The sequence below is a fragment of the Bos javanicus genome, chromosome 14 (assembly GCF_032452875.1).
Source record: "Bos javanicus breed banteng chromosome 14, ARS-OSU_banteng_1.0, whole genome shotgun sequence".
NCBI classification, from domain to species: Eukaryota; Metazoa; Chordata; class Mammalia; order Artiodactyla; family Bovidae; genus Bos; species Bos javanicus.
In genome coordinates this window covers 60,143,657-60,160,057 of record NC_083881.1, presented here as the reverse complement: position 1 = coordinate 60,160,057, position 16,401 = coordinate 60,143,657, and the positions used below count along the sequence as shown (strand labels likewise).

General features: G+C 42.5%; 1 protein-coding gene across 2 annotated transcripts in view; it reads right to left on the bottom strand.

Annotated features, from left to right (window-relative positions):
• Positions 1-12,342, bottom strand: part of LRP12 (LDL receptor related protein 12) — a 93,421-nt gene extending 81,079 nt beyond the window's left edge. For both annotated transcript variants that reach the window (XM_061439171.1, XM_061439172.1), the window contains exon 1: positions 12,157-12,342. In XM_061439171.1, coding sequence (XP_061295155.1) covers positions 12,157-12,235 — 79 coding nt within the window. In that variant the 5' untranslated portion in view covers positions 12,236-12,342. The remainder of the gene's footprint in view (positions 1-12,156) is intronic.
• Between the last annotated feature and the right edge of the window lie 4,059 nt (positions 12,343-16,401).

Here is a 16,401-nt window from a genome sequence, read left to right as displayed (position 1 = left end):
GGGGATCTTGTTAAAATGGAGAGTCTAATTCAGTATCTAGGGCAGGGCCTGAGATTCTGCATTTATAACAAGCCTCTTAGATGGTACCAATGCAGCTGGTTCAAGAACAATGCTATTGGGGGTCATGAACAAGCTTTAAGGAGTTCTGTAATCACATAATATCACATACGACATTTTCTATGAATGTGCATATGTGGATTAGTTTCTAAGAAAAGGACCTACATACAGTTCTTACCATCTTCTCAGGAGCAGGGGTGCAAGCAGGAGAAGGGGAAAGGTAGACAGTAGAAAGTCTCTACCTTTTGTGGGAGAGTGGAAAAGACAAAAATCAGTTTCACAGCTAACTGAAAAAAAACCCATCACATTGTAAACAGGAAAGATGATTTGTAAAGGCAACTATTTTACATATGTATGACCAGACAATTATAACTTTTAAGACTAAGCTGAGGAATTAGACATTTCTATATTATAAACAACTATACTGTAGAAAGTTACAAGTGAGAAGACTAAATTGAAGAATCTTTAAATTCTAGAATAAAAAGACAAAGATAAAAAACTAAAGGACAAAAAAGAAAGCCAGGACACACATAGAAAATATTTTTGAGAGCACATTACTTATAACTTTAAGGCAAATATGCAAATAGAGTTGAAATTATAATATTCTAGGAAAATATGACCTAGTATTTTTAACAAAATTGACTCAAAGAGGTAGAAACTGAAAAAATATATTCTCCAGAAGTACCATGCCCTTATAGTTGCAGAGTACAGTTCTAAAAAGAACTTATAAAAAAAATAACTTCTATTATTTAAAATTCTGTTGTAGCTAGCCCCCTACTTAGGTCAGGGAAACAAAAGAATAATTTTTTTTAAAAAGTAAACAAAATAAATAAAAAGTGGGAATAAATTATGTATCTTATTTTGAATTCTCTGTAACACACCCACATACTTCAATCAAGTCAAGCACTCAGTTCCTTGTTGTAATGTAGTGGGAAAAGTAATGTGGAGCTGAATCCACTTCAGACTGAATTTATGCAATTTTACCTACATTCACTCACATTTTTCACACGGCCTCTAAATACAACCATTTCATCTGGTGCTCAAAAAACTTCTGTACCAGTGCCAGAGAGAAAACTGGATGTTTTGCACTTAAGGAAAGTATGCTATTCAGCACCCAATATTGTAAAACATGTATAGTATACCTGAAGATGATTTCAGGGAGTTTTAAAAGACCTGCACTTTAGATTTACTCACTGACATTAGAACCTAAAGTCTGTGCGGTGATTCTACTAGAGCAGCACAAACAGTAGGCTCTCATTCCATCTTCCACCCTCGGTAGCAGCGTAGATATTCTTACGTACAAGTAATCACGTGAGGGACGCAAGGTCATGGCTTACACAGTTCTATGGCTGTTACCTTTTGAGCAAATAAGTCTGGTCTTAAAGTATAATCATCCCCAACAGACTAGAAGTGCCCCTCTGGCAGAACACAGTGGTCCTATCCCTGGATTTGAGCTCAGTCTTCATTCAGCATCTCCATTTTACTCCACAGACCCCCACCTTCAGGTGGAATTCTTCTTCTTGTGGAACCAGTCCATCTCCAACAAAGTATCTTACTTGCTTCTTTGGTTATAAGGCTCATTCATAAGAAGAGGCTGACCTCTCATAGGCTCATCTCTATTGCTTAGTAAAACAAAAGTCTATCTGCACTAGGAATAAAAACATTTCTCCTGTCAGCAGAACACGGTTGTTCATTTTTGCTTTCTTATTGTAACTGTAGCTATACAGGTCGTAAACTCTTATTCTTCGTCCCTAATTGCAACTGAAACACCACACTGTTCCTGACAGCTGAAATCAATTTTAAAAGGTGTAATCTGTTATAAGTGGATCTAAAAGAATAGATTAACAGATGTGAAAAAATGAAAAATGGCCAGAGGAGAGAGAAAGTCAGCTTACAGGAGAAAGAAAAGGGGTGGAGGGAGTTAGAAAGTTGGCAGTAACTATAAACTGACTTCATAGATACAAACACAAAGCCTTAAAAAATTAGTAAATGTATTCCAGCAGATTAAAAGATAATACACCATTACCAACTTGTCCTGGTCTATCTCATAAATGCAAAAGGAGTTCAACATTGAACTATTGAACCTCAGTAGTTCACATGAATGTAATTTACTCCATTCATGGATAAACAAATTCATTTATTCAACAAGTACTGTCCTGTATTGTTAGGTATAATTTCTGGCCCTTATAAATAACTTAAGATCATTTCAGAAATAACAACTCTTAAGTGCCAAAATTAAATGTCTATTCCCAGAAACTTATTTTATATAGGAACTCATGTAGTAGCTCCAATTTGATTAAGAGTTTATAAAAAACCTATAGCAAACATCACGTTTAATGTTTTGGAAAAAAGGTGGGGGATGGGAACCATTAACACTAAAGACTGAACAGATCTCAACCACAGAGTAAGGACCTTCTTTGCATCCTGATTCAAACGGTTTCTGAAACTTTATGTTTATATTACAACTAGAGCAATCTACATATATGGCTAGACATGTGTGTGCATGCTCAATTGCTTCAGTCATGTCTGACTCTTTGTGACGCTATGGACTATATCCTGCTAGGCTCCTCTGTCCATGAGGATTCTCCAGGCAAGAATACTGGAGTGGGTTTCTATCACCTCCTCCAGGGGATCTTCCCAACCCAGGGATCGAACCAAGTCTCTTATGTCTCCTAAACTGTCAGGCAGGTTCTTTACCACTAGCACCACCTGGGAAGACCATATCGCTAGACATGTACTGACAGGAATTGTGAACTTTTTAATTAGTTAGTAGTATTGGGCCTAAGATTTTTACCGAATTTGGGAGCCTCCACATCTTAGATACATACTGAAATATTATTAAGACTAGATATTTGGGATCTGCTTCAAAATCATTTGGGTTTAGGGAGTAGGTGGAGGAGGGCATAAAACAAGACTGGCCATATAATGATAATTTGTTGAAGCTGGATGTTGGGTATATCAGGTTAATTATACTAGTGCTCTACTTTTGAATACATATGAAATTTTTCAGAGTTTCAAAATTGTTTTTAATTATCAAACACATGGGGGGAAAATCAAACAAAAAAGAACAAAAACTAAATGCAAACACTAAAGAGAATCTACCTTACCAGAAAATCTTCTATGGATATTATTATATAGCATTACTCTATTTTTTAAGATATTAATAACTTTTATTTGAAATATACATAAAAAAATGTACAAACTGCAAGTTTATAGTTCCATGAGTTATGATCTAAAAAACCTGCATCTGTGTAAACCACCATATAGGTCAAGAAATAAATTTAGGCAGCACCCCAGAAGCTTCCTTGGTACCCATCTCAATCACTACCCACCTCTGCCCAACTCCAAGAGGCAACTACTCTCCTACATTAGTCTAACTTCTAACACTGCAATCATACAGGAGCCATAATCGTGTGTTTACCTTCTTTTAATCAACATGTGAAATTAACCCACCCTACCTGCAGCAGTGATTTGGTTCTTTTCCTTCTTTTTAAAACTTTGTTTTTTTCTACTTGTTCTTGTAATGAGAGCAAGCTGTTCTCAAAGTGCAGTCAGTGGACTCTTGGAAATTTTCAAGACCCTTTCAGAGTTTAACAGAACACAGAGAGTTCACTAATTTGATTTCAGATTCCACACTGCAACTAAACTTTAAAAAGCTACTACTTCTCAAGTCTTGGTGCAGCATCAAAGAATATTCACATTTATCTGAAAAAGCTACTAAAATTCTTCTCACACAGTTATCTATGTGAAGCCAGCTATTCTTCCTATACCTCAAGCAAAACATGTCACAACAGACTGACTGCAGAGGCAGACATGAGAAATCAGCTGTCTTCTATTAAGCCAGACATTACAGTGATTTGCAAAAATGTATAGCAACGCCATTCTTCTTATTTAACTTTTTTAGGAGAAATTTTAGTTGTCATTTTACATATTTTTAAATCGTATGCCACTTAAGGTCACACGTAATGGGGTTTCTTTTTCAACTTTATCATATTATTTAAAAACATCTATTTCTGTCATATAAAAAATATTCTTTGAGTCCTCCGTAATTGTGGAGCCCTCAGGTGGGAGTGGAGAACTTCCCTGGTGGCGCAGATGGTAAAATGTCTGCCTACAATGTGGGAGATCTGGGTTCGATCCCTGGGTCGGGAAGATACTCTGGAGAAGGAAATGGCAATCTACTCCAGTATTCTTGCCTGGAAAATCCCATGGATGGGAGCTATAGTCCGTTGGGTCGCAAAGAGTCAGACACGACTGAGTGACTTTACTTACAGGTGGGAGTGGGAGCCAAGAGCAGCAGCAGCAAGGACATCTCCCCTGCCCACCCCATGTTAAAAAATAAAATAATTGTGGAGCCCCAAGTCTGAAAAGTTTAAACTGCTGGTGTACAGTTTTCCCTTATGTGAATATACTGCATACCATAATTTATTCATCCATTCTATTGCTGATGGACATATGGGCTGTTTCTAGTCTGGAATTAAAACAAGTAAGGATGCTATGAATATCCTCGAACATGTCTTCTGATGCACGTGACATCCTTGAATCTATTGAGTTTATATCAGGAGCAGAACTGCTGGATCACAGGGCTTGTTTATAATAGATACTGTTTTCAAAGTGGCTATTAAGCATTTGAATGTGGTTAATCTAATTGAGATGAGCTATAAGAATAAAATTTACACTAGATTGTAAAGACTTAGTATGAAAAACATAATGCAGAATATCTCATTAATAATTTTATATCAATTACACATCAAAATATTTTAGATCTATTAAATACATTAACATTGATCTCCTTTTTTTTTTTTAATGTTGATAGTAGAAAGTTTAAAACCATGTGTATGACTTACACTTGAAGCTCACATGATACATCTGTTAGGCAGCGCTGCTCCAGGGGGAAATACAGAGAAGTAAAACAGGAAAATACCAAATCTGCATATATTAAGAACAATCTGAGAAGCTTAGGTAACGGGCACCTAGTTTGGAGCAACCAGGAGAGATCTCCTAAAGGAGAGAACACCAAAAAGCAAGCCGAAGGATAGCAGTAGTCCGTGTAGAGAAGAAAGTGGTGGAGGAAGGCGGATAAAACCAGGCAAAGAGCAGTGTGTGCAAAGGCCAGGAGACAGAGACCCGCGTTCAGTGAGTGCTCAGTATAGCGCAGCAGCAACACCGTGGTGGGGAGGGGCCTGGTGGAGGAAGCGACAGGAGACAACGAAGGGAGAATCTGCTGGGTCCTGAAGGGCCTAGTGATGCTCCTATTTTAAGAAAAGGGAACTACTAGTAGGTTTTAAGCAAGAAAGTTATGTAATCATATCCTCACTTTAGAAGAGTCCCTCTGTGGCTGCTCTGTGTGATATGAGTGAATCAGGATAAGACTCAAGACTAGCCGGGACTGTTACAATAATGGAGATTAAAGGATAACGGGTCTCTATGTAAAGAGAACAGCAGTAAAGAGATGTGAACCTTAGGCAAAATCACTGTTCTCAAAGCTTCAGTTTCTTCTAATCATACCCACCTCAGAGTTATTTTGAGGATTTAAACGAGGCATCTTTTTGCAAAGGACTTCTGTATTCTAACTCTCTTTAAAAGGTTTTGGTGTCATTGGAACAGGCAATAATAAATCCAAGAATCTGAATTCTATTTCAGAATATGCCAGACAAAAAGATTCATGTCTTCTCCAACTTACTAAAACCTAAAAGATAGCTTAACAATCAATGAATTAAGTCAGCTAATTACATTTGAATGGTACATTCCAACTATGACACATCCCACTGTGCTCCATTTAACATGAAAAGATTAGCACCACGTCCCAGCTCTAAAAACTGAAATGGAAGTGTATTCAAGGTAAGTATCAAGTTACTTTTACGCAGTGGTGAAAACACGAATGCACAATTTCATGTCTTTACCAAAGTAATACTAGCAGGGAAATGAGTTATCAAATATTCAAGAAGAAGAAAACTATTTGGTCTCAGTTATCAAATATTCAAGAACTAACAAACTATTCAGTAGGTTTCAATTATTTTGAAGCTGTGGAACCTTCTAAAGTTATATCTTCTGTAAATAAACTATTCAGTCTAGGGAGGGGAAGGTAAAAGGTAATTTTATTTTTCCAAAAACTCTTAAGTTATCTGATCCACCAATGTATTCTTGACTCTCCTAAGATAAACAACAATCTTTAATTGATCACTTAGTAGAAAGCATTAAACTTGGGCAAAAAGACCTTGAAATCTAACATTTGTTCTGCCCTTTATTTTCTGCCTGAAACACTTTTAAAACACTGTAGGAAGTTTTGTTCTGTACTTACTTCATCAACAAAAGTGACACTCCTTAGAACTGAGTTCTCCATAGAAGACTTCTTAAGCTTCTCCCCTTTTAACTTTAATCTAAGCCCACTCCCAGGGTCTGTGTTGCACGACTATTCACAATATACCTTCTTGCACTGGATGTTTTTAGCCTTCTCTTTTCTAGATTAAAAAACGGAAACATAACTTCCTAGGGTCTACACTGATTTACTGAATTATGGAAACAGAAATGACCCTCAACCTCTCAGCTCTTTTCTTCACTCTCACCAGATGATCTCATGTTCTGTTAATTCTCCATCATCCTACCTCCAAACCTATGGACCCCTTCCCTCTTTCGGCAAGAGAGAAAGTACCCCTTTCTTCCTTATCAAAAGGCAATCCATACTCTTCCTTCTATCCCCCGCTACCACCTCAGTCCAAGCTCCTGTGTCTCTCAGCCAAAACCTATCATCCTTCCTCTGCCCTTGCCTACTTCTCAACAATTCACACAGTGGCAAAAGCGACTGCTTCAAAACATAAATCACATTATGTCACTTAAACTGTGTCAATAAGTTACACTTAAAACAAGCCCAAACTCTCTATGTTGGTTTCCAACACCCTGAGCTCCGGCCTGAGAATCTAGACTCACCTCATCACTCTTACGACCACCGTGTTCCAGCTACTGATTTTGTTTCTTTACCTGAAACACACCAGCTCTTGCACAGCTCTTCCACATCAGCTCTTTTCCAGGTCTGGATCTTTCATGGGTTGTTTCCCTGTGCAAAACTCTCCTATCCCAATCATAACATGGTTAGCTATCCTTCATGTCTCCTAGTCTCTACAATGAAGCCTTCCTCTAACTACTCTGTGTCTGTTATTCACTGTCTCTGACCCTTGTTTGCTTTTGTTGAAGAGCACACAAGTTATTCACTAGACTATAAGCTCCACGAGGACAGAAACCATGTTCACCAGGTTGTCGTGTCTTACCTACTGCAAGTAAGTACTCCACGAATATTTGCTAAATGAATGAGTGAGTGAAGAGACAGACAGGATTAAGCTTCACTCTTGGTTCTATTGTTTCCTAGTCGTATGAGCTTAGACAAGGCACAACTTCTCTGAGACTCTACTAAAAAAAAAAGAAATAATACCTTGTAGAATTTCTAAATGAGACCTAAGGAAGATTAACGGGCATTGAATGAAGACCAAGCACAGTATCTGAACTTAATTTAGTAGATGTTAGTTTCCTTCCCTTCCTTCTATAGTTTAGAGAATAAGAACTCCCTAAGCTAATTCTGTATTGAAACTAAAGAGACAGACAGACAATCTATCTACATATACATCTACCATTGCACCTACTTAAAAAGACTAATGACATGCATTTGAACAGACAGACCGGTAACTTGTATTTGTAGGATCTGGTCTTGCACCTCAGAAAATGAGGATTAAGTAGGATACATCTTACTCACCCCTGTCACAAAGGGCAGGGTGGGGTGAGGAGAAAATGAAGAGAAATTAAGAAACTGGAAGGAAAAGTAATCTGAGAAATTGGAAATCATTAATTCAACCTCAACTCCTAAGCTTAGAACAACCTTCAATTACCTATAAAGACTTGCAGCTGGAACAGGATTAGAACTCATTCTAAAATAAAACATTTTCTATTTAAATCTACATAAATCTTGTCTATATTAAATGTATCTTTACCTTTCATTTCCTTTTTACCTTTCATTCTTTTAACTGTAAATTCACTGATATGACAAAAGAATAAACAACAAAGAAACCCCAAATATAAAAACACTTCAGAGAAACAAAAACAGTATTAAGCAATTAATTTAGTTTTATTCAACATTTTATGTAATCAAGCTTGACTTTCTTAGAAGTAACTGGAATCTAGTTTAGATTTTTTTTCTCATGTTCTAGTTATTTCTACAATCTTTCTAAAATTGGAACTTCTCATCTATCCTTAAACTGGAAATTTATAAAATGCTGCAGAAAGTTTCATAAAATTCACTGGGAAAGACTCACCCATTGGACATAAACTGCAAGATATGTTATGTTCCCACAACATCTAGAACAGCAGTTTGTACAGAAAGAACTTTTGACTACAATGAGCTGAAAATCAGTTTAAAGATAACATTTTGTCACAAGTCAGTCAGTATACATTAGGAAGAGTTCTCACTGCTCTCAAAGGTTCTAGGAGCAAGTAACTGAAGACTTAACCACCTACAACTCTTCAAGGCTACCGTAAAATGATATACAAATACAACACTTTAAGTTACATTTTAAGGCTTCTCACAGGGCAGAATTTTACAAACTAAGAATTGTATTCTATAAGTGGGTCCAAGCCAGTAAATGAAGAAAGGAAGCAGGACAGAAGGGAGGTGGAATAGACTAGAAAACATCAGCGAGAATCTCAGGTGGTACCAACAAGTATTATTTCATGAACTTTGTTTTGTTCTGGGAGTAATAAAAAAATGCAATATTTTAGGTATTTTATGGTTTTATTTTTATTTTAGGTTTGAGTAGGGGGAAAAAAAGATTAGAAAACATTGATCTGGGAGACAAACAGAAGTGGAAAAGGAAAAGTAATGGAACTGCCACAGTTACCAAATTATGGCTAGATTGTATTGACCAGGAGACAGTCAGGGAAACCTCCATGCATTCTAACAGTCAGATGTCCCCATGTGAGATATGGAGAAAACACCTTCTCCCCTTACAGGCAGCCTAACAGAGTAAAAAGCCGACTCACTGGAAAAGACTCTGAAGCTGGGAAAGATAGAAAGCAGAAGAAGAGGGAGACAGGATTAGACGGTTGGATGGCATCACCAATTCAATGCACATGAGTTTGAGCAAATCTGGGAGATAGTAAAGGACAGGGAAGCCTGGGATGCTGCAGTCCGTGGGGCTGCAAAGAGTTGGACACGACTGAGCGACTGAACAACACAGTGCCCAGCAAAGCTCACAGCTGCCCTCACTAACTGTTCTTATTCCTACAAACTTCCAACGGCAGAGGTCAACCTTTACCTTCTCCTGCCAGGAACATTCAGTGCAGTTAAGATACAGCAGCTCGTGAAGATAATTATCGGTCTTTGAACAACTACTCCTATAAAACATTAACTGTATTCCATATCATAATCAAGAGTTTCAAATGAGGCGTGGGCATTCAGAAAAGTAACTTGGAAGGGAAACAGTCATACTATTCCACTAAAACAGTCACATTTAATAGTTACAGGGTCCATGAAATTGGTCATGTGAAGAAACTAAACACCAAAACACAGATAATTTTTTAAGGCATTTGAAATGTTTCAAAGATTCATGGCACAACCTGGAGCCATTTACGACTACATTTTAATAGACAAGAAAGAGTCACTCTGTGAAGAGCAAGTATTGGAACTGCCCCAATAGCCAATCCACCTGTATTCCACCCCTGCCCCTCCCAACACACTGGGTCTAAGTTAAGCATTACTCCAAATATTCAGTTGCATTAACAGAGGTTTCTCATTATTTTTGAAGCCACTTTTTGGAAAACACATGTTTTGATGTAGACAAGGGACAGCTCCATAAACTACAGGGTGTATTTGTTCCATAGGCTCAGAACAGGTACTTCTCAGGATGCATCCACTACTCGTCACAATGACTGGACACACAAGTAAAACCTCACTACTATATGAACGCACACCCCCTCCCACGCTACTGTTTCAGCTTTTTTCCTCTAATACAAATCCACAGAGGACTGAAGAGACAGAAGAGGACAAAAAGTGTAGCAATAAAGAGATTTTCCCCAACTGCAATGAAGGCGTGAAGGGCTCCTTTAATCTCTGCTTATAGTTTAGTGTTCCGCCTGGCTCACTACCTCCTTTTTCTTTATACTTTGAAACTTGCTGTGTAGCTTGGTATATCAACCCTTCGCATAATCACTCGCTAGTTTTATAATCTGATGCCACATTGTTGGAAAAAGGAGCTTCAGTCTTTGTCTACTAACAATTTCTCACTAAACACAAATTCCCCAAACATAAATATCTGATCAGCACCTACTATAAAGTCATTCTTGTGCACCAGGACAAAATTATGGGGTTCACAGCCTCTTATCCCTAAAGGCCAAAAGACTTTTCGTTCAAATACTAATGGCATAGCTTTTAATGAAAGCAGAGCTAAGAGAACCTGTTTGTTTATCCATTTTGATCAGACAACACTGCCTCAATTCTGATTACAGTGGAGGACAAAGCTGGACACTCTTAATCACACTAACGATGCCTCTCTCTTCTCTCTCCTGGACCATTACACCAAACCCAGTGCAGAACTACACCCACCTTCAGGCTAGAAGAAACACAAAATAGCTTATTGATCTCTGGTGTAGACCCAAACCCACAAGTCACCAGGCAAGTAGGGATCACAGCCACTTGATGCAACTAACAATCAAAAGTTTTGCACTGGGTTTTCTGGTCACAAATAAGCACACCATTGGCAATGACCACATCAAATGTGGACCAACTCCCCCCAAACAAAAATAATAATATATTAACCAGCTCAGGGAGCAGCGATGCATTGTGAACAGTACAGGAAAACTACAATTTCTTGGTTGTTAGTAAAGGTCCATTTCAGTTCACTAAATTCTTCATTTCCTGTCATTTCTCAGGTTTTTAAAAGTTACGGTCACATTCAATCCTATAGATAAGTGCTTTCAAAAGAGATAATGCTCCCTTGTAAATTACACGGGGAATTAAACGTTTGTGGCAATTTTTAGAAGTAAAATTTATCTAAGAATGGCAACTTCCAATTATTTCCCTCTGAAGAAATCAAACCACAACTGCCCAAAGTAAAGGTTAACGGTGTTCTCTGAAACAACGATTCAGTGTTTTTTAACTGAAGGAACTAAGAACAGTCAAGTCAGAAGTGGAACTCAAAGTCTATTAAGCAATGAATGTTCTTTCCAGTGAATTCCATGTAGCTCTTGTTCTGACCCTTGTGTAATACATAAAGCTTGGTCCTCGCTCATAGCCTCAGCCTTCTCTTAACCTCAAAGGCATATATACGTAATAACCCACCGACTGGAATAAAGCAACAGTGACATTAGCGGACAACGATGGATGAGGCGACAAACGAACCGGGAGTCAGCACAGACATGTACGCCCCAAGAGGGAGAGACTGAGGGAGAACTGGATGGAAACTATTTTCTGGCCTTCTCCCGCGCGTTGCTCCAGAGTAAGGGGCAGGATCTTGCATGCCCGGGGATCAGCAGAGCCTCGGCCCCCGAGGTGCAGGGATGGAAAGAAAATAGCGGGCTGCTTCATCAGCGAGTTGAGGAAGGCGGGGAGTCAGTGCGGTGCGAATTGCACTGCGGACAGAACTTCCTGGCCCCGGGAGGGTCGAGGGGGGCTGGACCGTCCCGGCCGGCGGCGGGGGGCGACCTCCCTTTCTCTCTACCCCACACCGTACATCTTTGTCGTGTATAGAGTGTGCAAGGGGCGACGAGTTCCCAAGGAGCCGAAGCCGGGGCCCTCCAGCCCGGATCGGAAGTCTGCCCGCCACCCTCGAGCTTCTCGGGGGGTTGGGGGGCTCCCCCCAGCTCCGGGACGCGCAAGCCGCTCTGCAACACCCCCGAGGGTCTGGAGGCGGACGAGCAGACCCACAGCATCTCCGTGTCGGGGGGGGACACCTCTCCCGCTGCATCCACCCCTCACCGGGTCTTTTGTCCCGTCGGCAGCCGGGTTCTCTAGCCGACTCCTCGGAGAGCCCCTGTCCTGGAGGCCTCGGGGATCCGGGTCACCCCAGCTTTTTTTTTTGTCAGAGGGGTTGAGGGGGAAGCGGAAACGCGGACACTTACCGTACACCCCGGCGAGGAAAAGCAAGACCAGCGCAGACCTCCACCGCGGAGACTCTTTTGTGTTCCAGCGACGGGCCATAACCACGGCAGATGGAGGGAGCGAGGAGGAGGAGGAGGAGGAGCCGGGGCCAGAAGCCGCCGCCGCCGCCGAGCCCCCGGCGGCTCCCTGCGCTCTCCGCGGCGGCGGGAGGGGGAGGGGCCGGGCCGCCGCCGCCGCCCGCGCGCGCTCCCTCCCTCCGGCCCCCTCCTCAGCAGCTCGCCGGCTCCCCCCGCCCCACCCTCCCGGGGTCCGCGCGAGAGCCCTCCGCCTCCGCGGGACACCCCTCCCGGGGGCAGGGGTAGCCGGCACCGGAGCGAGGCGAGGCGAGGCGAGGCGAGCGGGCGGCAGACGCGCGACTCCGGCCTCGCCTCACGCCGCACAGGCTGGCCCGCGCCCGCCGCCACCCGCCAGACAGCGCGAGCCGGCACCCGCGCCCATCCGTGCGATCGGCGATCCCCTGGCCCGCCTGCCTTGGTCCCCGCCCCCTCTCCCCCCGCCGGACTTTCTCCGTCTCCGGGGCCGCGTTCCCCGCGACGGGAGCCGGAGGAGCAAGGCAGCGCCAATCGATGAGTGAGCGCGAGAACGCCGGCCGCCGGGTTCCCCCGGCTGGGGGGAAGGAGTGGGGCTGAGGTGGTGGGGTTGGAGGGGGCCGGCTTCGGAGCTCCGCCGCCGCCTGAGGCCTCTGGGCAGCTTCACGCGGGGTGGTGTGAGGGCGAGCTGGGAGGCGGGGGGTGGCCGCCTGAGCGAGGAGAGTGGGTGTCCCAGAAGCTGGGAACTTGCGAGTTGCTCTTGCCTACCCCTCCCTACCTTCACTTAATACCGGCGCGGAGCCCGGAGTAGGTGGGTGCAGGTTAGTGCGGGGACCCGGGCCGCCGGGTCGCTGTGGATGCTGCCGGGGACCTGGGGCCGGACGCCCACGCTCAAGGTGCCCGGGAATAAGCTGGGCAAGGCTGGAGTACCCAGCACTTCCAGACTGGTGTGGAAGCGGTGTGACCATCCCGCGGGGGAGTTGGAGCTGGGCCTGGGATGCTCAGCCTGAGCCGACCTTGGGGGCCGGCAAGTGGGAGAGGGGTTCACTAGGCAATCCGTCATTTCCCTGAGCATCTTCCCCCATCCCAACAAGTGTGACTCCATCACCGTAGCACTTTCCACATACATTTGTTGTGACTCTGGCACGTCAGACCTCCCGCCTTGTATTTTTAAAGTGTTTTTCTACACGTCTTATCTCCCTTAGTAGATTATCACTGGCCTTTACACGCACTCTCCGGGCTGTTGAAGGAAGACCTACCATGCTCCGTGCTGTCCAATTGACATTGATTATCTCTTTTTAATCCCTAACAACCTTGTGAGATAAGTTTTATTATACATATTTTATAGATAAGAAAACGCGACTCAGGTTAAATTATCCAAAAGAGTGTAACAAACGAATGTTTTGAAACAGTATTTCTCATCCCTAATTCAAGGCTGCTTCCTCTCTACTGCAACGTACTCTGTAGCACAATGCTTAGTGCATAGCAGGTAAATACTAAGATTTAAGATGAATTTCTTTGAAGGGATATTTAGTCTTTCTGTCCCCTACCGTTTTGACCCCTTTTAGATTTTTTTTCCTGGAAATGGTATTCCAAACGGTGAGAAAATTTATTAACAATGCAAAACCCAGTAATAACAAATCTTGTATTATCTGGCAAAGCAAACACAATCTAGATCTCAAAAAATGTTTCTCGCACTCTTGTTGGAGAAAAAAGGAGCAGCTTCAGTGTTCCTCATTTAACAACCAGCGATTGTCTTTCCTAGTTTTAGGAGTGGAGACTCTACTGGCTTGATTCTTGAGATCTCCTTCCAGAAATTGTGATGCAGACCGCTGTGTTTAGAACAGGTCACAAACTAAATGAAAAGACTGCATGGTACTGCCTCTCTGCCCTTTTCCTCCCAGTCAAGGAATCCTATCTCCCAGACAAGACTCACAATGCTCTCCTCCTTCACTCTTCCTTCACCCACTCTCACCTTTGCACTTTCTCAGCCCCCCACCCCCCACCCCCCCAGACCTGTCTTCTGACAGGTACTAAGTTCTCAAACCTTTTGGTCTCAGGGCCCCTTTTGTGTGTGTATGTGTGAGTTGCTCAGTCATGTCCCATTCTTTGCAACCCCATGGACTGTATTCTGCCAGGCTACTCTGCCTATAGAATTCTCCAGACAGGAATACTGGAGTGGGTTGCCATTTTTCTCTCGAGGGGATCATCCTGATCCAGGGATTGAACCTGTGTCTCCTGCATTGCAGGTGGATTCTTTACCATCTGAACCACCAGGGAAGCCCCAGGGCCCCTTTAAAAACACTTCAAATTTGCTAAAAACTCCAAAGAGCTTTTGTTTAGGTGGGTCACATCTACTGATATTTCAGTTCAGTTTAGTCTCTCAGTTGTGTCTGACTCTTTGGCAACCTCATGGACGGCAGCACTCCAAGCCTCCCTGTCCATGCCAACTCCCAGAGCTTACTCAAACTCATGTCCATTGAGTTGGTGATGCCATCTCATCCTCTGTAGTCCCCTTCTCCTGCCTTCAATCTTTCCCAGCATCAGGGTCTTTTTCAGTGAGTCAGTTCTTCGCATCAGGTGGCCAAAGTGTTGGAGTTTCAGCTTCAGTATCAGTCCTTCCAGTGAATATTCAGGACTGATTTCCTTTAGGATGGACTGGTTGGATCTCCTTGCAGTCCAACGGACTCTCAAGAGTCTTCTCTAACACCACAGTTCAAAAACATCAATTCTTTGGCACTCAGCTTTCTTTATATAAGTCCAACTTTCACATTCATACATGACTACTGGAAAAACCATAGCTTTGACTAGATAAACCTTTGTTGGCAAAGTAATGTCTCTGCTTTTCAATATGTTGTCTAGGTTGGTCATAACTTTCCTTCCAAGGAGTAAGTGTCTTTTAATTTCATGGCTGCAATCACCATGTGCAGTGATTTTGGAGCCCCCAAAAATAAAGTCAGCCACTGTTTCCACTGTTTCACCATCTATTTGCTGTGAAGTGATGGGACCAGATGCCATGATCTTAGTTTTCTGAATGTTGAGTTTTAAGCCAACTTTTTCACTCTCCTCTTTCACTTTCATCAAGAGGCTCTTTAGTTCTTCGCTTTGTGCCATAAGGGTGGTGTCATCTGCATATCTCAGGTTATTGGTATTTCTCCCAGCAGTCTTGATTGCAGCTTGTGCTTCATCCAGCCCAGTGTTTTCATGATGTCCTCTGCATATAAATTAAATACGATATTTACCATTTCAAAATTAAAACCATTTAAAAATATGTATAAATTCACTTAAAAAGTGTTACAGGTTAACTCTTTTCCAGAACAAAATCTTTAGTAAAAAGTGTGTCATTGTTTCCATCTTTATAAATCTCATTTTCATATCTGTTTCTGAATCCAGTCTGTTGCAAGATGTTGCTTTGGTTAAAGTGTATGAGGAAAATCCAGATTCACACAGATATGTGATTGGCGAAGAGAGGACGGTTTGAAAACTGTTGATCTAGGTGTCTAACTTACTACATTCAAAAATCTAAGTATTTTGGTTCTCATTGGAAAAAATACAATAAATATTCATTCTAAGGGTATTAGCAGCTGAGCACTTAACTGTTCATCAACTAAGCGTATTTATATTTCAAGAGGGAACATTTTATTTCTACCAAATCTAATCCTAATTGATCATCAGACGTGTGTTTCTCAGCCAGCCCACGCCTCAGGCTCATGCTCTCTTGTCTGAGTTTTTGCGACCCCATGGACTGTAGCCCGCCAGGCTCCTCTGTCCCTGGCATTCTCCAGGCAAGAATACTGGAGTGGGTTTGATTTAACTCAGGGATTGAACCTGTGTCTCCTGCTTAGCTGATGGATTCTTTACCACCAAGCCACTTGGGAAGCCTGGGCCCGGGCCTGCTGCTGCTGCTGCTAAGTCACTTCAGTCATGTCCGACTCTGTGCGACCCCATAGACGGCAGCCCAACAGGCCCCCCGTCCCTGGGATTCTCCAGGCAAGAACACTGGAGTGGGTTGCCATTTCCTTCTCCAGTGCATGAAAGTGAAAAGTGAAAGTGAAGTTGCTTAGTCGTATCCGACTCTTTGCGACCCTATGGACTGCAGCCTACCAGGCTCCTCCATCTGTGGGATTTTCCAGGCAAGAGTACTGGAGTGGGGAGCCATTGCCTTCTCCAGGGCCT